This window comes from Camelina sativa, chromosome 13 (genome assembly GCF_000633955.1).
Source record: "Camelina sativa cultivar DH55 chromosome 13, Cs, whole genome shotgun sequence".
NCBI lineage: Eukaryota > Viridiplantae > Streptophyta > Magnoliopsida > Brassicales > Brassicaceae > Camelina > Camelina sativa.
The window spans coordinates 2,574,091-2,597,614 of NC_025697.1; the positions used below are offsets into that span (position 1 = coordinate 2,574,091).

The following is a 23,524-nucleotide window of genomic DNA, read 5'->3' on the forward strand; positions in this document are numbered from 1 at the left end:
TTAAAAAAAAAAAAAAAAAAAAAAACTAATCAAACCATTAAACCGCTGGTTAAATGCTAAACCGATGGTCCAATGTTAAGCCAGGAAAATCTAATTTTCCCGCCAAAAACAGATAGCAAAAAAGAAGAGAGAGATCTCAGAAAGAGAGAAGCAGGAAGACGGAGATGGAGGAAGAGCTAAAGAACTTGAGCAGAAGCTTAGGAGGATTCTGCAATCATCTTCAAAGTAGCTGTGATGCTTTCAATCATTCTCTCCAGCGTCGTCCTATTCCTCTTGGTCTCTCTCTTTTTTTTCCCCTTTTTTTTTTTTGTTTCCTCTGATTTTTGTCATATGAAACCCTAAAACTTCGATTTTTGGCAGATTCGGCGTCATCTACGTTCATCAATAGCCTCAATCGGCGACTCTCCACAGCAGCTTCGGAGCTCAATTTCCTGGAATCAATGTCTTTTGGTACTGTCTCTTTTGAGGAGCTTCTGGGTCACTGTAATCAGATCTACAAAAATAATCAAGATGATCTTTTGCATCTCCAGGACCGTCTCACTGATTTTGGCTATCTTCCTGGTACTCTTTCTTCTTTCCTTTTTTTGATTTTTGATTTGTTCCTATGTTACTTTCTAATCGTTTCAGAATTTTTTATGTTTTTGGACCATAGAAATTGAAATTGATGAAGAGTCTGACTTTGGAGCATTTGTTCATGAGGATTCAAAGCATGATGATGAGTTGGGAACTTATTCAATGCAACATTCGATCAAAAAAGGATTAGATGAGGACGATTTGTATCCTCTTTTTTTTTTGTGTAGATTAATGATGTTAACCAGACAATAAGCAGGTTGAAGATTTTGGATTTTGTTACAGTTTGTTGTTTGTTTTGTCCTCCTGATCATATCCTAACGTTTTATCATCACAATGTTTTGTGTTGGATTCTTTTTTTTTTCCTTAATGTTTTGCTAGTCTATATGATTCACTAAATTTGAAGAACCTTGGGCTTTCAGATGCTTGTCTTGCTACTTTAGCTTCGGAAGGTGAGGCACCAACTTTTTTTTCTCTAGTGTGGATTTGATGTAATTGTTTAGGATGGTTTTACTACTTTGACCATGTTCTTAAAGTTTCTTACTTTCTTAAATGTTGCCAGGTAATGATAATGTGAAGGATCCTGAATCTTCTTTGAAAGAATCAGTGAAGTAAGTTTGATGCCTTAGAAATAAATATATCCTTATGTGTTTCGTTTTTAGTGGAACATCAGCAAGTTTTCTTATGATATACAGGGGCAAAACAATTGACACAAGTTCTCTACCTCCTCCGAAGGCATCAGAGCTTTCCAATGGTTATTTCTAAGCCTTTACTAGTGTGATATGGTTGTCGGGGAATTTCATTAGTCTCTGGTATATGATGTTAGACTTTCTTACATGCAGAAGATGAGTATGCGGCACTAGAGATCGATGGAACGTCAGGGCCTACATTAACTCTGCTAAAAGAAGAATATGAAAGTCTTCCCTCTTTCATGAAGTCTCTAGCATCGTGGGAGGTATTGCTCATTGTTCCATCTTTTTGTATAATTTCCTGAAGGTTTAAGTTAGTTTGCAAGAATTCTTTTTGATCAAATCTATGTCCGTAATTTGATTTACATCTGTCGCTGCCTTGTTCATTCTGCTAAAAACATTCTCCCGGACCTGACTTTGGTTCTTCATAGTTCATAGCACATCCTAATGTTGTTCATTTATGAAACACGATTCTGGTGCAATGAGATAACCAGAAGTATTTGGAAATTTTGAGGATTAGTTTGATGCAATGCAACTAACACAATAAAGGCTTATTACTACTATATCCATTTTCTCGTTTGTTGCCATGCAAAGTATCATTTGCCTGCTGAAGTCAATCCATATTTCATATCCTCGCGTCACAGATTTTTTGTCTTTCTTTCAAGAATTAGAATTCAGACTCAAGTTTTAATAATCTCTGTGCCCAAAAGATTGAACGTTTTGTTTGTTTAAAGCTATTGAACACTTATCAGGTTCCCTTAATATTTCCCTCCATATGTTTAAAGCCTGCTTTTATGTTTTCAGGATCTGGTCAGTGCCGTGGAGAAATTCAACGTGGTCCTCGATAGCAAGAAACAAACAAATGGGTCTTACTACTTCCGTGCAGATGAGATTCCGACTCTAGGACTTGGTAGGTTCATATCTCCTCACATTACATCTTGCTTGTAGCACCACTAAGTTGATCATCTTAAGTCAGTCTTTTCTTGAACCAGACTATTTTATTGAACCATACTATAGATGCAAAAACTAGGATCTTCAATTAGTATCTTGGGGTTCAGAAACAATAAATTCGTAGCATAGACAATGATGATGGTTGTATTATTAAATCGCAGGCAATAAGGAGAAGGCGTACACGTTGCTGCTGACGCGGATGAAGAGACTTGTAGTTGAGACAATGGACGGTGTTGTATCTTATAGAGTTGCATAGAGCTGAGAGCAATCCAATTATACAGTGATGTTTTATAAGATCCTTGTGTTTTGCAAATCTTCACATCCTAACAGCTTTTTTTATTGATTTGTGTGATTTTGGTGTGTTTGAACGAATCCACAACAGAATATTACTAACCAATCCCAACCAGCTTATCCTCCTATAACTTATTACCCTGCTTTTGTCTTTGTGGCTGTTTCTCCTATTTTAACATTAGATTTGCAAAAAAGTGGGACCCCCCACCACCACGGGTCAGCTGTATGAAACACTGGGATGGATATGTTGCAGAGCTGTAAACCTAGCTCCAAATGATTTAGGCAAAGCAAAAACAATAATAATTGGAAAACTGCAAAAAGAATACAATCCCCAGTCAAAAAATCTTCTTAAGCCCCCAATCTCTAGAATTACAAATGTTTCGGTATTCTATAAACTCTGAAAGCCAAACTGCGCTCCCGAATCCAAGCGACGGGCTTCCGTTTTTTTTGTTTCAAAGAAAAGTTGCATGTGCCAATGGTCTTCACACATTCCATATATTAACACAAAGTATTGAAGCACGAAAGAAAGAAAGACGAAAAAAATAGAAAACACATTATCAAATGCGCAACCCAAAACCCTATCAGACCAAATTCTCTACAACATCCTACGGTCATCCATCACACCCTCACACTCAGCTCTTTCCCTCTCCTTATTTTGATGCATTGGTCCAATCAATGCCTTGGTCCAACGTTGCTCCCACAATGTCTCGCTGACAATTGTGTCTTTCATTCTTTTGTTGGGGGCTAATTGTATATTTTCACCGGCTTCTCATATGCGTGTCGGTTCTACATGGACAAAACAAAAAAGAAAAAAGAAAATTTTAACAAAAGTAGGACTTTGGTTTAGGCAAATGTATCTAATAAGTAATAACTATAAGAAAGTTTTACCTGGTTTGCAGCATAAGCCCTCTTAGGAGTAGTGTCAGTGTGTTCCAACCCGAGGTACTGCTCAAAAGCACCATAGACATCTCTTCTCTGTTTTACCATTTTCAATCCGAAGACGGAAATGTTAGATCTTAGATATTAGCATGAGCTTTTCTAGAAAATTGGAGGAGAAAGTAAGAACCTGGAATCGATTATAAACAACATCTGTGTCCTGCAAGTACTCTGGACGCCCCATTGACATAAACGCAAACTTCCACTACATATGAATGAAATATTAATAATTGTACCGTTTCCCCCAAACAGAGATTTAGCTTTGATCGATACTCAATCGTACATACCTTGGCAAAGTCCTCATCGGATACATGAAGCTTCTTTTGGATGCGGTTCTTGATTTCTTCAAGAGTTTCACCTTCATGGATTACCAGGAAGAAGGGTTCACCAAAGTTTTGCACTTGCTGAGGGAAAAAAAAATTGATAAGACCCTTTGCCACACTCCCCATAAGGGACTAAAACTCTTATAAAAGTTACATAACAAAAACTTGACAACTGATTTTCACCTGATTTTGTCCAGTCTCCTTAGCAAAGTGGTACACAAGAATTAAGCGATCATTAGGACCGATGTTCTTCTCTTCTTCTGGAATCTGAGAGTAAGGAGAGCATAAGTCAACATCTCTGAAGGATGGATTAAAAACCAGGGACAACTTGCATAAGATATTAAAACAATCGGCTACGAAATGTTCTTGACGACATATCAAACTGTTTCATAATCCCCAGACACACATACTATCCGCCTCAAGCATTCTGATCTAGTGTGCTAAGAATATAACACATCCATGGAATAAGACTATCACATCCCTTTCTTTTAATTTGACTTTGAAAACGAATTGCATTCTGAGATCACAGGGAAACAAATCTACTAGTATACTTAGAAGACATAACTAATGAACAGTGATACCATTAAGACTTAAAAAAATACCAAAAAACTGTGATGATGGAAGGAAGAGAAAAAGAAGGCGCAGCCTAGTAACATACCTCCTCAGCTCGTAAAGTCCAGTACTGGTCATTTATATTCTCAATTCTTTCAGTTGATGGGAAAATCTGCAAGGCATATAAACACATCGGATTAATGTTCATAATACTTTGGAGGGTTGCAAAACTTTCTTCAGGAGATACGATAGACAAGAAGCCATCATCTTTAGGTTCATAACAACATTGACGATAATGTAAAGATACGAAAGTCGTTCGTTACCTTGTAGATTTTGTGGTAAAACACCTCAAGCAATCTCAGTTCTGCATCCGGATGCGAAAGCTCCACCTGATTTAGGCATAGACCTTAGATTTACTTGCATAAGGTCAAATGAGTAACATTATTGAAAAACTTATTAAAATCTATAGCCCGGAAATCGAAATTTTCTCCGCAACAAATATGGAGGTCAGTAAAAGATGCCCAATAATCTGGATGTGAATTTTGAGCCTTCAATATCAGTGGATTGTTAATTTAACGTGGTCCTCTCAGTGATATATAGACAATCCACAGATCAATAAGGACGATTGAATACTATTTACAAAACTAAACAAGCCATTTGACAGAGAAGTTGCAGCTAAATTGACCCACCTTTGTTTTAAGTTCATTAATAACATCTCCGACCGTGCTTTGTTTAGGTAGTCTGATATTGTGGATTACTACCTGTAGAGTGATGGTTAAAAGGCTTGAAAGTTGAATAAAATATTCAAATGAAGACTATGAATCACAAATGATAGTCTACACATACTTCTTCCTTCGTGGCATGATGGAAAGCAACTTTTAAGGTTTTAAGACCTTGCAATTCTGGAAGAGGAATGTCCAGAACTTCATAATACAAAATGTCCGACGTCTGACCAAAAAAAAAATCGAATAAGCAAAGATTTATTATACAGTAAGAAAAAAAAATAAAGGATAATGAACTTCGCGTCAATTACCTGATTGTAGTGAACTAACATATCTGACAAATGGTCTACTCCACGGTATTTGATAGGCTGAGGCTTGGGTTGCTGAGAATAGCAATTGTGAGATGTGAGCCTAAGTTTGGATGCATCGTCAAGAGCAAGTTTCTCAGCCACTCTTTCCACGACATCGTCATAAGTGTGCAGCTTCGACCTAAGGAAAAAATAATTATGAAATAAGTAAACAGCTTCGACCTAAAGAAAAATAATTATGAAATTTCACTGAAATCAACTTGAAACAAATTCGTTTATAGAGGTACTTACAACTCCAGAACAAACTCATCTTCTTTAGGTTTTTCCAGCGCACGAAACCGGACCAGCTACAAAATTACAAATCGAAAATAGTTAGTCGCCAACCAAACATGCCAGCTAGAAACAATTTCACAGAACATCCTCAAATTTGCTATGAAAACACGATGCTCAGATTAAGGATTGCACAACATCAACAGACATTTTGCTCTGATGATAAAATATTTTGACAAGTAAAATTGAGACCACTCTACCAGTGCAGCCTTAATAATTAAAAAAAACTTATTGCTACTTCATAAAGCTTATCATTAGAGAATTATTCTTAGTCTACCTCTACCAAGGTTTCATTAAGGAACAGTACTAAGTAAATTATACCTGTCTATTCTGAACATATTCAAGAAACGAAGGCACAGCTGGGTATCGGCATTCAATTTCCTTGTTAACTAGAGGTTTCTGGAAGCAAATGATATCTCCATCTTCGATCTGCTAGCAAGAAACACAAATGTCACCAAAGAGAAAAGAGACTGAAAGATTCGGTAGATACAAGTGAAACATTACTTGACACAATCTGAATGAAGTTTTCTTATCCAAGTGTTCGCACATAACACAAGGTTCAAACTTGATTTCCTGTAATAAGCCCCAAAAACTGTTAAATAACATAAAAAATAACCATAAACAAAAATGTTAAGAGGCACCAGCAGCTGCAAACCTCAAAAAGTTCTATTTCTTCATCAGGAGCAAAGCCAACCATTTCATTCAGCTTTCCAGTTATATCCATAGGCTTACTGGAACTTTTCACCATAAGCCTGCCAGCATAGCTGGTAGTACAAGAAAAATATTTTTAAAAATGGTAAAAAAGAAAACAAGGTCTAGTGGATTAAAGAAAGGGACAAAAGAAGAGAAAACGGTTAGAACTCTTCTGATCACATAAAAAAGGGAAGAAGGATCTCGTTCTCGTAGAATAATTGTTCCTTAAGTAGTGGTATACCACTTTATATAGAAGCCAGAGAGAATAAATAAGAGGGAAATAATATTACCTTAATACTGCCTTCTCGGGGTCATAAAGCTTAAAGAAAAGAAGAATATCTTCTTTTGATTTTTCAGGAGGAGGGATAGGACGTAAATCCTGCATTATTAAAGAATTAGTTACAAAAAAAGCTCATCTTCTCTGTAGATCAATTAGCTTCTGTTTTTCTTTAATTGATACAGGTCTCAACAATTAAACTTTGCAACCAGGAGTTCTTACCAGGTGCTCTACTTCCAGAAAAAGCTTCAGTTCTGCGGTGTTTGCCTTGTTAGATGCTTCTCTTATTTGTCCAACCTACAAAAACAATTTTTCAAAACGCATTAGTACGTGACATATATAAAGTTATTAGTACAGGACTCTAACATAATTCCAACATTTCGAAAATAAAGTTACCGGTATAATAAACTAGGGAAATTCATTTCAAAACAGACAGACAAACTGTACTGAGAATTCTGATCTAAAGATATAACAGGTTCCAAAATACTTGGAACTGGGAAATCAGATGTAAATATAGAAAATCAAAAGGTAGTAGATGATCAGATTCTATAATAGCTATAGTATTAATTCAATATATACTCGTAGTCCAGAAGAAAGAGGCAAACTATGTGCATGAATAGCATTGAAAAGGATTAAAGTACCGGTTGTAATTCTTCCTGAGGCGTAAGGGGGCGATTGGGACGATATGTATGATTTTGTCGCTTTGCCCAAATCCAGAACCTTTGTAACTGAACAGGTATTCCAAATTCTTTGGCTACCTCCTCCTGTATTATCATAAAATTGAAGATCAACGATTGTTCAAGTTTATAGTACATAAAGAACTTTCTAGTTAGCAGCAATTTAAAAAATTTCCCTGAAATCCAGATCAATTGTTCTTCGTCTTTCAAGACAAAATCGAGTTACCAGAATTACCGTTTTCACATACCCCATTTCATCAATAGTTGTAATTTCTTCCCGTTTTGGAAACGGGAAATATAAGATACCCAGGCAAGTACCTTAAATTGTTGAAATGGTGTCTGTTTCTGGATCCGGAAACTGCGAACTTTGTCATGATCCACAAGATCAAAATATATATCCTTCCCAATCTGTTCCTTAAGATCTTCATCTCTTGCAACCTATAATGTTAGATTATATTAGTAACGAGAAACTAGACTCTGAAACATTCCAAAGCATACTATCAGGCGTAAGTAAATAAGAAAAACAAACCTTGATTATCGTAAATAGGTGAGCTTGTGCCTTGTATCTTCTTTTATCTTCCTTTTCTTCTTGTTCTTTCTTCAGCCTCACCTGTCAAAATGTAATGACAGATCAGGTAAAACAAGACGCAAATAAATTACTATGAAGATGCCACACAAAAAATTACCCTTAAATGTTCTGCTATGTCTTTCTCATCAACGTTGCAGATTATTTTATCTTTGTCACTATCCCGGATGTATACAAGCATGTATGCATTTGAGTACTTTGTGAATTTGAAAGGAGGGTTATTGAAACCAGGATTAGTCTGTGGGAGCTGCAAAGACACCAAAGCAAATATGTCAGCAAAGAGCAATTGAGATTGGGGTGCAAATCATAGAAAATGGAGTAAGAAAATGCAACCTCTTCTTCACCACCATATTGCTCCTCCAATGCCCTTTTCAAATCTTCCTTGGTTACTCGTTCATCATCAAATTTATACCTGAAAAGTAGAAGTTTGAACTAGTTTATGAGAAATATTTCACAAACATGATTTGGGAGAACTGCACAAAAGTGTGACTTTGAGAATAACATCAGCATAAGATTGCTAAATTACTCTTCAAATTCAACTACTTAGTAGCTCCCAAAATATAAAACTTGTTTGAGTAAAAAAAACCACGGATGTCATTTCGACGATAGTATGATGCATACCACTGATCTGAGAGCGTAGGCCTTATAAAAGCGTAATAGTGCCCACCATGTACTCCTCCACTATGAACTAAGACACTGCAGACAAATAACAGCTAGCAGGTCAAACAGGAAAATACAACAGCAACCAAATAAAATGATAACATTTTTATATATCTTTCACTCCTAAAATAATAATCAACTGTGCATGTACAGATGTAAATTTTAGCTACGTACAGCAGATTCCTTGAGAAGACCTAGCAGATAATCACACAAATACTAATTCGCAAGACGTCATAACACATAATTAACGGTGGCATTTTATAGAGAAAATAATCTGTGAATGCAACCTCCTGAGGAATTCACTACATCTGAATCGAAAGATCAAAAGAAAAAATATATACCTGTGAAGAGTATAAAGGTTGCGGACACTCCTGTCAGCATCAGGGGATAGATACTTTCCATTTTCTCTATCAAGATCCAGTTCAAGAGGGAACTCATACCGATCATTTATCTATCAATAAAAGCTACATCAGCACTCCCAAATCCAAGAATCACCAAACGCGAAAGTATAATTCATAGTCACAACCACAAGTTCACTTCGTAGGCGCATGTGAATTCAAATACTAACCTTCACCATGGTGTCCCTCATAAAGTCATATTCAAACCTCTTGAGCTGGAGTTGAAGAACCGGTGGAAAGTCAATGAAAAGAACACCTTTTTTTGCATCCTGAAACCAAAGACATCAAATTCCCCCAGAATAAGACTAGATAAGGGGACTGCATTTGTCATAGTAACAGCTTCGCCTGTAGTTATTTAAGTTGGCTTAGAGGACAATACTACTTAACAAAGTTTCACAATATCTCCTAGTTTAGGTTGCTCCGTAAAACTCTCTCATTATGAAATATCCACACTTTTTAGTATGCAGAATAGTAAAGGTGAGAAAAGAGTTGCTAGATACCCAAATAAGCCTGTTGCCTGTTGTTAATCACTTACCCATACCCAAAATGAAAAAGAAAGAGTGAAAACAACCGACCTGTAAACCATGTCCTTCTGCATGATATTTGTTGTCTCCTTCAAGACGTTCAACCTCAACATACTTGTCAAAAGAAGCATAAACATCCTTGCAGCCTTTAACATCTAGCTGAAGGTCTGCCATAAGATAAGAACATTATAATAAGGTTGACGTGATAGAAAAAGACAACAGAATGCAATTGTATAAATAGAATAAGACAAAAGACTGTAACTGTATAAATAGAATAAGACGAATAGTGATATTGTATATTACTATACCGTAAAATGATTCTTTCCGAGTAGATTTGAAATCTACATTTATGCACTCAATATAATTCATATGGTGGCCCTCAAATAGCTGTTGTATTGTTCCCTCCACAACAGTTCCCTATAAAAAAGGATTAAAAAACGCTCAAAACAAGAAACACCAACTGAGAAGTAAATCACGGCCTAACAACAAAAGAAAAATTACCTTCATTTTGTCCTCAAGCTTTTCGCAGAGAACTCGATTGAGTTCTTGCACATCATGTTGCATGAAAGAATCATATGTATCCCAACCAAACGACTTTGTCAGCTCTTTTGTTGCAACACTAGTGTCATTATATTGGAGCTTGTAAAACAAACTTTGGAGAGCCAAAGGTATACTTGCTGTGGGTGCATCATTCTCAGTTGTCGGCATGTGGTATACAGCCTACAAGCAACATGCAAAATTCAGTCGTCTGGTTTAGATTCAGTGAGAACCGTAGAATTTCACAAACTGAAGAAAAAAAACAAAAGCGAATCTAACCTTTCTGAAGTAAGGTATGTGGTATAGTGTCTGTAGGAGAGAATTCATGTAACAAGTTGCACCTTGGTTCTTGAGTCCAACAAAACCAGTCTCTTTTTTAGAGTCATATGACCAGTAATCAAGAACCTTACGTACAGCGACTTCAGCTTCAACCAAAACAGTATCATTCACTAAATATCCTCTACTAGGATCATAGAGTTCACTAAGAGGCATGAATGATGTAAATCCCCAATCACTTTCTCTTGCATTGAACTGATGTTGCGTCTCTGCATAACAATAGGAACCATAATGTCAGTGAAAAACTTGTATCACCAAGGTCACTTACAGCTACAATATGATATACCAAGTTCGCCAGAAACAAGGAAGATATTTCAGTCTGATAAAATAATAAAAGGGTGCATAACAGGAATATGTTTGATTTTCACACTCCGCATTCAGGTAAAGCTAAAGACAGTAATAACAAAATTTATTTCAACGTACGCAAAACATTATTTTCCTGTGCATAGTATATGCGCATGCATGCACGCAAAATCCAGCGTTTATATGAACATCATTAATAAATTACAAGTACCTTTTCTAATGGTATATCTGGTGTGGATTTGATTCACTACAGCCAAACTGAACTGAGCATATCTGCTCCAACCGTAGGGCAAACTCGCAGCATCAGAAACATCCAAGTACATGGACAAATGGTCGACATTGTTCCCTTTTGGGAAAATTAATATGCGCCTGCACAAGCAAATCCAAAATGGTGTCAACAAATCAAAATGCAATTTAATAAAACAATTGCAACAAGGAAGTACACTAAAGGTAGGTACACCGTATTACCATTTGTAACCTCCAACGACAAATACTTCAGAGTAATGCTTCCTTGTGTTTTGCCTAGAGAAATTTGAGACAGTCCACGTGAATTTCAGACTAGGAGGATCCTCAGCTGGCTGGTTCTCCACAGTACTCACAGCAGTCTCAGGTTGGGTAACTACAAATGCATCAACTGTTGATTAAAAAATATAAACAGCAGGAAAATTTGACAAAACCCTAAGTACTGTAACACTGCAGCCTAATATCCAAAAGCTCTATCTCATCGATTCCACCCAATCCGAAGCACAAGGATACGAGAAATTGAAGCAGCGTAACAAATTGAATCAAACAACGAAAATCTTACCTTCCATGGGCTGAGCAGGACCGTCGACCAAATCTGAATTCGGCACAAGCATCTCCTCATCTTCTGGCTGCTGCGAAAACATTAAAAACAAACATAATCAGAAACTAAGAACATATACCCAAAAAAAAAAACCCTAATCTCGCCCTACGGTGATCAAAACGAACAAAAATACAAACCACAATCACTAAGACTAACACACCAAAAAAACAAAACAAAAATCGCAGCATCTGCAAGACGATTCAACCGCTTCAAATTCAAATCAAAGCCAAACAAAAAAAACACCGAAGCGATCAGCTACAGAATCAATCAGAAGCAGATTCAAGCGCGGATACACAACGAGCGACGAAGGGGGGGGGAACAACGAATTAACAAGGGACATAGAGAATGAAGAATCGGAGATTACATCAACGGGAGGCGGAGTCATCATAGTCATTGGCCGGAGAAGGGTTAGACGGTGGGATCGAGAAACGCAAAAAAGAGAGAGACCGACGATACAGAGAAAAATCAAAGACAAGGCACAAAGTGACTATAACGAGAAAATACAATCGCTCATTCTTACTCCTTCTCCGCTTCGATATATGATTTATTCTGATATTTTCGATAATTTAAAGGGTCATTAATGTAATTTTACACTATACGGTCTCAGATTTATAATTTCTCCGAGGTTGGGTCTATCAAACGAGACAGACCAATGAGAAAGCGACACGTAAAAGCCTTACGGTGCTACTGTCACACAAAAACACGTTAGACGTGGCTGCTTGGAAAGATTATGTATTATCCCACCTGACGTCGTGGGACTTCTTTGCTCTTTTGTTTTTCTTAAGTTTCGTACTAATATTATTGTTTTGATTTTTCTGCCAATTTACTTCTTTTTTCCCCATAAAACCAAATAAATTAACTGAGATATATGATGTTTTTACTTTTATAAAGATAAATACGTGTTGCTAAATTTGCTATGAACAAAAAAGAATCTTTGTCACAAAAAAATACAAATTTCAATGCAACTTTTAGATTAGTTTAGTATATTATATTATTTAGTATTGTTTCTGATTGGTTGAATTTGTTAAAAGTAAAGACTTCTGAATCTGCGTGCTCTGTTTAAAACATCCTATATTTTGAAACGGAGGAAGTAAAAAAAAGGACAATTAAATTAGGGTTGGGCATTCAGATAACCCGTTCGGGTTCGGGTATTACCCATTCGGGTTCGGGTAAACGGGTTTAGAAAAATAGAACCCATTGGGTATTTTTAGATATATGGGTTCGGTTCAGTTTGGGTACTATCGGGTTCAGGTCGGTTTGGGTTACAAATTTTAGAACCCGATTAGTACCCGAACTACCGGGTACCCGAAAACATATAATTAAATTTAAATAAATTTAGTTAAATTTTGACTTACATAACAAAATATTTTAGATATTTTGATTATTTTTGATATTTAGGTATAAAACTAAATGAAATATTCAAAATTATAATCATAATTTTGGGGTAATTGCATTATATTAATGATAAATATTATAAATATGTTTATATGTTCGGGTTTAATGGGTATCCAAACGGGTACCGGGTATTACCCGACCCTAACCCGAACTCACGAGTATTAGAAAATAGAACCCAATAGGGTTTTATAGGCAAACTCGTACCCAACCCGAACCCAGTTTTCGGGTCGGATTCCGGGTTGGATATTCGAGTACGGTTTTTATGCCCAGGCCTAAATTAAATAATGAAAAAAAGGAAAACAAGACATCTCTTTTTTAACTTGGGCCTTGACAGAACTGGGCTTTTTAAGTAAGCCGCATATTTGTTGTTCATGTGTTTCTTTAATTCTTTAGTTGGGCACTAAGAAAATGGCATTTTACCTAAGTAATTTAACTAAATATATGATATTATCTAACGAATATAAAAATTTTATTTAACCAGAAAACCTTTTTATAGTATATGCATCTTAAATCGAATGTTAACTTTAGCTGAAAGAAAACAAATCACAAAAATTAGTTTTTTAAGTCTAACCAAATCTAAAGGCCATTTTATTGTTTTTCTTCTAAATTCTTTTCATTTTGCATCTTTAATTACGCCTCTTTAATTACGCCATTAGATTCTTTTCCTTTGTCTCTCCAATCACGTGATTAAGAATTTATGTATCAGTAATTCGATTACGAAATAATGAATCAAGAAGATGATCATTCAAAATTTGTTAAGATGAACGGCTTTTGCTCCAAAAACTGTCAAAATTACCTACTGCCATCAATGTTTTTTTGTGAGGATACTCAAATTCAAGTTGTTTTTGTTGTGTGGACTGCTTTTGGAGAAATTTCAAGAGCATGGATTTTGGGGCACTTCCACTCAATTTACCAATGATGGTTACAATGGTGTCCAGATGATTATTTTGAAATATTTTTAGGAATTTATTATCTTACTTTTTAAAGAAAAAAATGCTAAGAATCCACAAATTCCAAAGAGCGAGTAATTGAGTTTGGTTTAGGGGAAACCACAATCTTTATCAAAATGGTTATCTAATTTCAGATTTGTCAATTCATTCCAAATTTACTCTTGTACCAAATACATTGGGTGTATGTACCTCGTTCTCAAATTCATAAATAAGACCGGTGGGTGGTGTTATATAGAATGTTTAGTTATATTTTTTTAATGGTGAAGATTAATCACTTAATTAATTAGTTAACCGAAAAAAGAAAAAATACTTTCTTGGATAGAGCTTTAGCTATATTCTCAATATGTAAATAAAAAATTCAATATATCAATTCTGGTGAGCTAAAATTTTAGAACTTGAATGAAGTTGCTTATTATGAATCTATGATTACTTTTTTTTTAATTCTATCCTTATAATCAAACGTAACTCTCCATCATCATCAAAGATGGAAGTAATTAAGACTAGGTTAAACTTGCGTCATCATCAATCGACTTGATTTATCCAAGTTATCTGCTTTTTTGTCTCATTTGTGAGATGACCGCCGAACTATATATTACAAAAATTCTAAGCAGGGAATTAAATCATCAATCCCAATGGACTAAAAATGTTAAGTCTAACCGGATAAATGACGTGGACAAGTCACCTCTCATTGCGTCCCTTTTACTTTCATCTTCACCTGACCAAACTTTTGAATTTTAATACCATCTTGCATAAAAAATTGGGAATTTCAAGCGTTTCACTTTTGTCAAATTCAGTGAAGTTTGTATTGGATCATACACTTGTTGAGCTAAGGTTACACTTGGTGTTAGTGAGAACTACTATAAATAAAGAAAAAAACTTGTTGTAAAATTGTTCTTTTTGAAATAGTGAATTAAGTTTCTAGCAAAAAAATAATAATTATTAGTTTGAACTTTGAAGTTCATTTTACAACTTTGTATTGTTTAGAAATGTTAAACACAAAATTGACGTACAGAAATAACAAAGTAAATGAATTAGTAAAAAAAAAAAAAAAGTAAATAAATTAGTGCAGTTTGGGTAGGTAGAAACTTTATTATATCTACTACTTGGAGATTCCAAACGATTTCATGGGCGACGAGCCAATTTCTTATAAGGTTAATGTAGATCATATAAAATCATAGAGACACTCAATGTGAAGTTATGACTTGATAGCTAACTCACTTGATGATTAGTATAGGTTTTGGTATGACTTTTTCCGGTTATCGAAACATGAAAAGATAACTCAAAATAAAAGGTGATATAGAAAAGGAAAAATGGTGACGACCTATGTCAATACAACTTTTCCACCAAGAGAGAGAAAGAAAAATAACAAATAATAACAAATAATTAGCAAACAAAGAAAACGAAAGGTGAACAAAAACGCACTAAAGGGCTATAACCTATAAGCTGCGTAAGTACAAAGTGAGAGAAAGAAAGAAAGAACCCCCAAAAGAAAGAAAAAAAAATAGAGAGAGAATGCAGAGATTAGCACCATTGATGGAAGAACCAACGGATGAGCAAGAACAAGAAGAAGAAAGAGGAAGAAGATCAACTAGATCCAAATCATGGAAGAAATGGATAAAAACACATTTGCAGATCATCGTCTTCCCCAAAAAACCTGATATGAAGCTTCTTCTCAGTGTTATGGGTTGTCCTCTCTTCCCTGTCCCTCCTCTCTCCAAAATCTCTCTCCACCAGGTATTTCTTATACGCCTTCCCTTACATAAACAACTCCATACGTATATGAAATTCATCTATTTCGACGACTTTTTTCTATAACAAAAGAATACTATACTATAACTTTGGTGGGTGCATTAAATTGGATTAGTTTACTGATCTTTTTTTGTATAGGGCTATCATTTTTATCATTTCGCATTCGAAATATTTTCGTATATTATTTTTGTCGTCATCTTTGGTATTAATTTAGATCAAACGTTTTCGGACATGCTTTTAATGGTGAGTACTAGTATTAATCTGACATTTAAGTTTTATCCATCACCTGACGACAGTTGACACCTCCTTATAAATGGGTTTGTTGGTATACTATTTTCTCAGTGGAAACCTTTATGAAAACATAACATATGCAAACCTTTTATATTATTAAAAATGGAAATTTGCGGGTATTTGTTAAAATATCTTCACATGTCTTTTAATTTCAGAAGATAAATACACTTATTTACAAGATTTATTGGCTTTAATTTAATTTTTTAGTATAGTTCCCTCTTTTTCAAAACTGTAGTTTAGTCAAGTACTAGAAGAATATATATTGCTAGGTGGAAAAGCTAGCTATGTTATCTATCTATTTATAGAGTACTCTACTAATTTATATTCAAAAGAGATATCATGGTAGATGTGTGTTTTGCCGAAATCTGTGGAGAATAATAGGTCAGTGTCACACAACAAGATTCAACTACTTTGGTATATCAATATAAGCGACCCAATTACCACATACATTGCAAAATAATAAAACAGTAAACCAAAAAAAAAAGGAGAAAGAATAAGCATATATAGTCAATGCAAGAGTCAATCACGAGATCCATAAATAATTCAAGGAGACCTTCCCCCTTTATAATGAGCCTCTGGTCTTTAGATCTAAATTATATAAGTTTGTTTCTTATTCTATTTCGTGTTCAGTAGAAATACATGGTTTGTACTATAAAGAGAGAAAAAAAAACTCAAATTAAATTGATATTGTGATGTACAAGCTTCACTGCTTCAGAAACCCGAATCATAGCTTATCTGTTTGTTTGATAAAAAAAAAAAAAAAGCTTATCTGTTTATATTCCAAAAGCTTACTGTTTAAAGAAACAAAATTGCATGCATGTTTCCGTAGTTTTAATATAATTTACAATATGATCTTTAACATATTAATAAAGAAAATAAAAGGTTCACATTCATACTTATATGTGCATATAAATCATACTAATTCCATTTTTTATGTTCGTTAAATTAGGTATCATCATCGGCCCAATACATAATACAACAGTTTGCAGCAGCAACCGGATGCAAGAAACTTGCAGGAGAAATTAAAAACACTTTTGTGACCGGAAAAATAACAATGAGTATGGTGAATGACATTAATAGCTCACCCTCGGTTGGTAGTGCTTCGTCTGTGTCTCATAAAGGATGCTTCGTCATGTGGCAAATGCTACCTGAAAAATGGCTCATCGAGTTGGTTGGTGGCGGGCATAAGGTAGCAGCCGGTAGTGATGGAGAAATAACTTGGCGTTATACACCATGGCTCGGCGATCATGCTGCTAAAGGCGCCATACGTCCTTTGCGTCGTGCTCTACAAGTAAGTACATATCATCAATATTGATTTGTTTAAAAAGAGATTAAGTTTTTTCTGTGGATAAATAGACCATTTTAATCAAATAATCCTCGAAATGAATAAATATATTCATAATCTATAAAACGATTGACAAAGGACTTGTAAATATTGTAAGGGTAGAGTTCCAAGATTTAAAGTATAGCAAATGCATCTAGTTAAAGCTGAAAAAACATGTAGTTGTATATTGATTAATTTACTATATAGGCAAAAAGAGAAGGTGTTGAATCTGACATTCCACTTTGGGAGATGCTTTTTTGAGCTTTCTCATGAGATTTTTCTTTTTGCCTTGCCTTAGTCACGTGCTACTAATTGACTTTATCTTGCGCTTAAAAAAAAATGGATTTTAAAGGTTGGATGGAGATTCAAAAGTTGATACTTAGTTAATCCCAACTTTATACAATTATTAGATTCTTGGGATAAAACCATTAGTATATATATGTTACTACTTAATGTGTGGTACATTCATCATCACTAGTTAGCAATAATTGTTTATATCGTTGTTAAAAACTACACCTCTCTTATCGGTCTTTAATTAAAAATATATGTCTAAACAAGTTTTATGTTTGCTCTTATTCATGTATTGTCATCCATGTGGGGTATTTTTCTATGCTGTTATTTGGTGGTGGTCCGGAACTTTGTCTGAAAGGGTAACATGATTACAAATATAAAAACTATATCCGAGTTTAAAAGTAATAATCAAACTAATATGAATATTTTCTAGAAAAATATTCATTACCTAAATTACAAATTAGTAAATGGGATATGATTACAAACCAAAATCTAAATCACTCGTGATTGCTTTATATGATTTTTTTACATACTAAAAACAGACCAGGTAGCGGAATGAAACCAACTAGAATTTAACCCGCGGTACACCACGGGACAATATTTTTAATTTTAAAATTTTAAAATTTATATTATATTTATTTGTTATTTTATTTTTGTTTTATTAATTTTAAATATATAAAATTAATATAAGTATTTAAAGTCTAGGATTTTTGTAGTGTTTTCAAGGTTTTAACCCGTGTGGTATATGTATAGTCTAGTAATACATTTATCTCCTGGAACACATCTAAAAGTGTTTAAAAAAAAATTCTATTAACTCCCTATATGCATGGGAGTAATGCCAACCCGTCTCACCAAAATCAAAATAAGTTTTTGCGTAAAAAAAAATAATCAAAATAAGTTTTTTTTATCAAGTTTAAGTATGTTAATTGTTTTACCAAATTAGCATATTTTTATAGTTTATAATTTTTTCATGTCAAGATATATAGTTTATGATAATTAATAGAATTTTAATTTTTTTGGTAATTCCTCAAAAAATAAAAAACAAACCAAATTATATGGGGGTTTTCAACATATTTAATGTGACATTTTATAATTGGATTTTCGGTTTAGGAAATTTATTAATGTTAATATAATTATAGATATTGTAAACTTTTGTTATGGAAAATCTGTTGTATATCATTTAAATTTGAGAGATTCTAGCATCCATAAAAATAGTTTTGGAGATTTAATGGGTAGAGTTGTTTTTGGAAAAATCGGAATGTATAGATGTTGTTAAGATTTTATGGCAATAAATGTAACAAATGTTGGTCAATTTAAGAAAGTTTAGTATTTGAGTTTCTCTGCAATATTATTTGTTTTAGGGATTATTGTTATAAAAACAAATTAAATAAGTTAAACTTAAAAGACAAAAACCATGTACTTAAAAAATGTTAATATAGATACTTTTTAGGTTTTCTTGTCATTATCTAATGTCCCGTTCAAATGTAATAATTAGGATCAATGCACGTCTATGTATGGAATTGCTAGTTATTATTATTGATCATAGTTTTCGAACTTGTAACGTATATATATAGAGATTGCTTAGGATACATGTACTTAATTCTATTAATGGGAAGATTGACGTATATATAACACACAATCAGGGTTTGGATCCTCTAACAATATCATCGGCACAATTCGTTGGAGAGAAAGAAATCAATGGGAAGGATTGTTTCATCCTCAAGCTATCAACAGACCAAATTGATTTATCAAGACGTAGTGACTCTACTGCTGAGATGATCAAACACGTCGCATTTGGTTACTTCAGCCAGAAAAGTGGCCTCTTAATTTGCCTCGAAGACTCTTCTTTAACCAGGTACGTAACAATTAAATAATTAATGTTGGTTTGGTAAGGGTTTATATATTAAACCGGAGTCAAAATCAAAATTATATCGGTTTAACTTTTAGATTCACATTATATAACATTTGACCTATGATGTTTACCAAATTTGGTTTGGTATGCAGGATTCAGATACCAGGAACTATGCCAACATATTGGGAGACCTCGATGTCGTCGTGGATGGAAGATTACCGAGCAATCGAATGTAGTGAAGTGGTAATCGCGCATTCAGGTAGAACAGATGTGTTAATCTCGAGATTTGGAGAGACACTCAAAGGAGGAATCTCGGTGACTAGAATGGAAGAGAGATGGACTATAGAAGATGTTGCATTCGACGTGCCTGGTCTCTCTGTTGATTGTTTTATTCCTCCTAAAGAGATGAAGATGGATTTTCACCACCAACAACAACAAGACGGTTCTAAACATTTACCAACTTTTTAGATAATGATGTTGAGACAACGACATAAAAAAAGTGTTGTAATATCCAAACTTCCCTAAAGTTAAATTAGAAAAGTGTAAAAGGGTGTTTTTGTTTCAATTTTAAAGTTGTGGGGCTATTTTCAAACTACTATACTATATATATATACTTTGTATGTTTCCTTCTTCGTTGTGATTGAAAGCAAAAAATGTCGCGATTAGCTTTAACTCGTTATAGCCGTTGTTATCTCTCGCGCCTTCTTAAGCCAGTGACGCCTCCGTTGTTCTATTCCTCTGCTGCGACGAATCGAGATGACGGATCTCAGACCGTGCCGCCACCGATCAGAGTCGGACTCACTGAGTCAGCGGGTCGTGCTGTTTTCGCAACGCGTAGAATCAGTGCTGGTGATCTCATACACACGGCGAAGCCCGTCGTAGCTTGTCCTTCTTTTGTTTCGCTCGACTCTGTTTGCTATCTTTGCCTTAAGAAACTCATGGGTTCTGAGAAAGTTCAAGATCGTGGAGTCTCGTATTGTAGTCAAGAGTGCAAAGAGAATTCAAAGGTTATGTTTTTTTTTTTCTTTTTTTACTGTCTTTAATATATTTCTATGCTGTATGATTCGCTTTCATGTCAATGGATTGCTTCCCCAATTCGGTTTGTGGTGTTTGAAGTTAACGCCTACAAGGTGTATGACGAAATGCTTCAATTGGATTAACACATCACTTTTATTTTAGAGATGATGCATAATCCTCATACGTGTAGTTTTGAGTTCATGGGTTGTTTATTTTTGATGATTTTTTACAGGGTTTTTATGATGTTGAAACAAGAGCAGATTGGTCAAGCTTTGTTGATTATTGTAGGTATGTATGATATACTCAACCGTGTTTACTGGTTTCTTTGTTGAGCGAGTCTTATACAGTCTTAGTACTCTCTTGTTACTATAGTAGTTTTAATGGAATATGGAAAACTAAGGAAGTCATAGCTTCAGGTATCTGTTAGTTTTTCTTGCTGATGTGGATGGCTATGATATGGTTCCTTGAATGTTTCCTCTGGTAATTAGTAATTTAGTAGTATAAGAAATTCACAGTACTGATTAATATCTTTGTTGGGACTGATAATGACTAAAAGCTATTATCTTTGTGAAGGACGCACAACTTCAAGTACCCGCTTATGGTCAAGCGGTTGTGTTGTATGATAATATCAGGTGCTCTGCCTGCTGACTGTCTTGACATACTTCAACCAGCTGCTTTATCTTCTGCGATGATTTCAAAGGTGAGTTATTGAGGATGACAAATAGTACACTAATAGTAGAAAATTATGTAGACTTTATATTACACCCCCTGAGTTCCTTCTATTGTTCATGCATTTCACAATGTGTAGCTCACCTTGTCGCTGTAGTATTCATCACAGTCAGCCATGAATCAGTAATAAGAATTTCATGGCGAATTCAATGGCTTTCCACAGTGTGGTTTGTTGCTGTGTAGTCACTCAATTGTTATTGTTTCAGATAGAAGACGGTTATGGATTGCTATGGAATGCCTTCAGGAAGGCAAATTTCAAGGATGACGATGTTGCTTGTATCCTTGGAGCTATATCTTTACATCAAATCCATTCTATCTTCTGCGTTCATGTTTTTTATCTCTTTGCTATTTACAGTCCTTAACATCTGGAAGTTCTAACAAAACAGTGGTATACGGCTATACTTGCCCGGATTCGTATCAATGCATTTCGTATTGATCTGGTTGGAGGCTCATGTGGCGAAGACCTTCTTTCACTGGCTGCAGCTTCTGTTGAATGTGAAGGTGCAGTTGGCCATGCCGTTTATATGCTACCATCCTTCTACAATCATGACTGTGGTAATCATCTTCACTTGTTCTGTTCTTTTTTATGCCAAGTTTTCTTTTTTAAGAGATGCTTTAACGTACCAACATCATAAGCAAAAGAGTCTTGCAATCTTTTCCTGTTAGAAAATTTACAATTTTTTTTGAAGAAATTGTAAGGTAAGAGAAAAGAGTAGAAGTAGAAGATTAGAACAGAGGTTTGTATAGAAGAAGAGTTATACTGTTAGCGTAAAGAACATTATGAAATAAAGTTTTACTCAGAAACAAGCAAAGTAACTGTAACAGAATTTTGAAGAAAACCCAAAAGTATACATTCGACAACTGCTTCTATCTAATTGTTGTAAGTTAATAATACCACTGCTGACACGAGTTAATCAGGAATTTAAATCTACTCTTTACTACTTGGTCCAATGTTTTTCTTTGTTTTGTTTCTGTGGATAATATCGTCTGAGATAGTTCAAATCCTTGTGAGTCTTTGCCTGAATTTTTCTGGAAACTGTTTTCATACTCGTATCTATTATGCGGCTACAGCATGTATTAGACCCCAAAAAAATGTTCACCTAGTTTGTGGAAAAGAAAGTGATGAGTAGTTTGAATGTGGACAGATCCCAACGCGCACATAATATGGTTGCAGAATGCAGATGCAAGGTTGAGCACTCTACGCGATGTTGAAGAAGGTTTGGTATTCCATACTTAAAAACAGAGTTTTCTAAATAGCATAAATCTCTGTTTTTGTGTGCATATTTCACTTCAATGGTAACAATGCATGCATATTTTTAGGTGAAGAGCTTCGGATATGTTATATAGATGCAAGCATGGGATATGAGGCGCGACAAACAATACTCTCTCAAGGGTTTGGTTTCCTTTGCAACTGCTTACGCTGCCAGACCGGTGACTGATTAACTTTTCTTATATCAGCCCATCTTCACTTTTTATGTATTTTATGTACTATAAATGAGTATGCGAAAAAAAAAAAAAAGTGACGATAAGTAATTTTAAATATTAAAACAAATTCTTAATGGTTTACTGAAATTTTGTTTTATGGTGTATATTAGAGTAGCTTAAGCTGTTTATTCTTTGGTTGAGGCAACGGGAGGCGACTCTCGTGTGAGCAACTAATTAATGTGCTTTCCTCATGATCGACCATGCAAGTTCACCCAATTGAAAATAAAATAGGAAAACGAAGAGACCGATAACATTATTCTTTCTAGTCACTTTTAATCAACGCCACATTTCGACCGAGCAAAATAAATATCATCCCATAACAGTACATTAGCAAGAAACTTCTTTCATTCTTTGCACGAGACAACAAATATGAGAAACTAACAAATCTATCGTCAATGTTGCATTTTGTCATGGAAAGCAACATTAATGAAACTTTATTTTAACCAGATCGTACTTGTAGTAGACGAAAAGCAAAATCCAACCTAAAAAGAAGAATCGTGCAGGTGAGGAAACAAAGATGTGACATAACACATTTTACCATCTAACTATACATTAATTTGAGGGATCCACCTGAAAAGTTGTACTATATGTTAATTCATGGTTCTTTTATTTTACCTTTTGGTTATGTGGATATAGTACTAGCTACTCAAAAAAAAAAAAAAGTAGAGAGGATTTGATTAGATGATGCAACATAAATAACTCATGGTTGTTCTAAAATAATCATAAGAAGAAAAAATGTATTTGTATCACGAGGGAGATTTAAGCTATAGCCTCACAGGACACATGGCATCAAAGTCGTATACAAGCTGTCACTGTTTAGAACATAAACAGGAACCTTAAAGATACATCTACATACGACTATCTTCTTGACATCAAACAATTAATGTACTATATAAACCTTTTCATAAAACATTGACATGACATATCAATGATG

At 34.6% G+C, this 23,524-nt stretch overlaps 4 protein-coding genes across 5 annotated transcripts; 3 read left to right on the plus strand and 1 right to left on the minus strand.

Annotated features, from left to right (window-relative positions):
• On the plus strand, positions 124–2,627 carry LOC104734672. Its single transcript, XM_010454296.2, has 9 exons — positions 124–276; positions 361–561; positions 653–776; positions 952–1,022; positions 1,133–1,181; positions 1,266–1,324; positions 1,413–1,525; positions 2,064–2,169; positions 2,372–2,627. Exons 1-9 carry the CDS (start codon positions 165–167, stop codon positions 2,464–2,466), a joined length of 930 nt encoding a protein of 309 aa, XP_010452598.1. The 5' UTR covers positions 124–164; the 3' UTR covers positions 2,467–2,627.
• LOC104734673 (ubiquitin carboxyl-terminal hydrolase 12) lies at positions 2,825–12,025 on the minus strand. 2 transcript variants are annotated; one of them, XM_010454299.2, is made up of 32 exons: positions 11,872–12,025; positions 11,469–11,535; positions 11,132–11,282; positions 10,875–11,032; positions 10,304–10,569; positions 9,989–10,207; positions 9,796–9,904; positions 9,539–9,654; positions 9,134–9,232; positions 8,907–9,016; positions 8,527–8,601; positions 8,239–8,317; positions 8,006–8,152; positions 7,849–7,929; positions 7,638–7,757; positions 7,284–7,406; positions 6,865–6,939; positions 6,656–6,744; positions 6,328–6,436; positions 6,177–6,245; positions 5,994–6,101; positions 5,634–5,689; positions 5,346–5,523; positions 5,159–5,260; positions 5,002–5,073; positions 4,636–4,701; positions 4,419–4,484; positions 3,944–4,027; positions 3,725–3,841; positions 3,568–3,642; positions 3,390–3,476; positions 2,825–3,287 (listed from the first exon to the last, which is right to left on the minus strand). In XM_010454299.2, exons 1-32 carry the CDS (start codon positions 11,899–11,901, stop codon positions 3,246–3,248), a joined length of 3,345 nt encoding a protein of 1,114 aa, XP_010452601.1. In that variant the 5' UTR covers positions 11,902–12,025; the 3' UTR covers positions 2,825–3,245. The 2 variants fall into 2 exon arrangements, with proteins under 2 accessions (XP_010452601.1, XP_010452599.1); XM_010454297.2 differs by having other exon boundaries at positions 11,469–11,538.
• On the plus strand, positions 15,306–19,988 carry LOC104734674. The gene is made up of 4 exons (XM_010454300.2): positions 15,306–15,586; positions 16,842–17,183; positions 19,151–19,362; positions 19,512–19,988. Exons 1-4 carry the CDS (start codon positions 15,365–15,367, stop codon positions 19,825–19,827), a joined length of 1,092 nt encoding a protein of 363 aa, XP_010452602.1. The 5' UTR covers positions 15,306–15,364; the 3' UTR covers positions 19,828–19,988.
• On the plus strand, positions 19,993–22,639 carry LOC104734675 (histone-lysine N-methyltransferase ATXR4). Its single transcript, XM_010454301.1, has 7 exons — positions 19,993–20,366; positions 20,609–20,664; positions 20,950–21,076; positions 21,312–21,381; positions 21,478–21,660; positions 22,251–22,322; positions 22,426–22,639. The coding sequence occupies exons 1-7, from the start codon at positions 20,013–20,015 to the stop codon at positions 22,542–22,544; spliced, it is 981 nt and encodes a 326-aa protein (XP_010452603.1). The 5' UTR covers positions 19,993–20,012; the 3' UTR covers positions 22,545–22,639.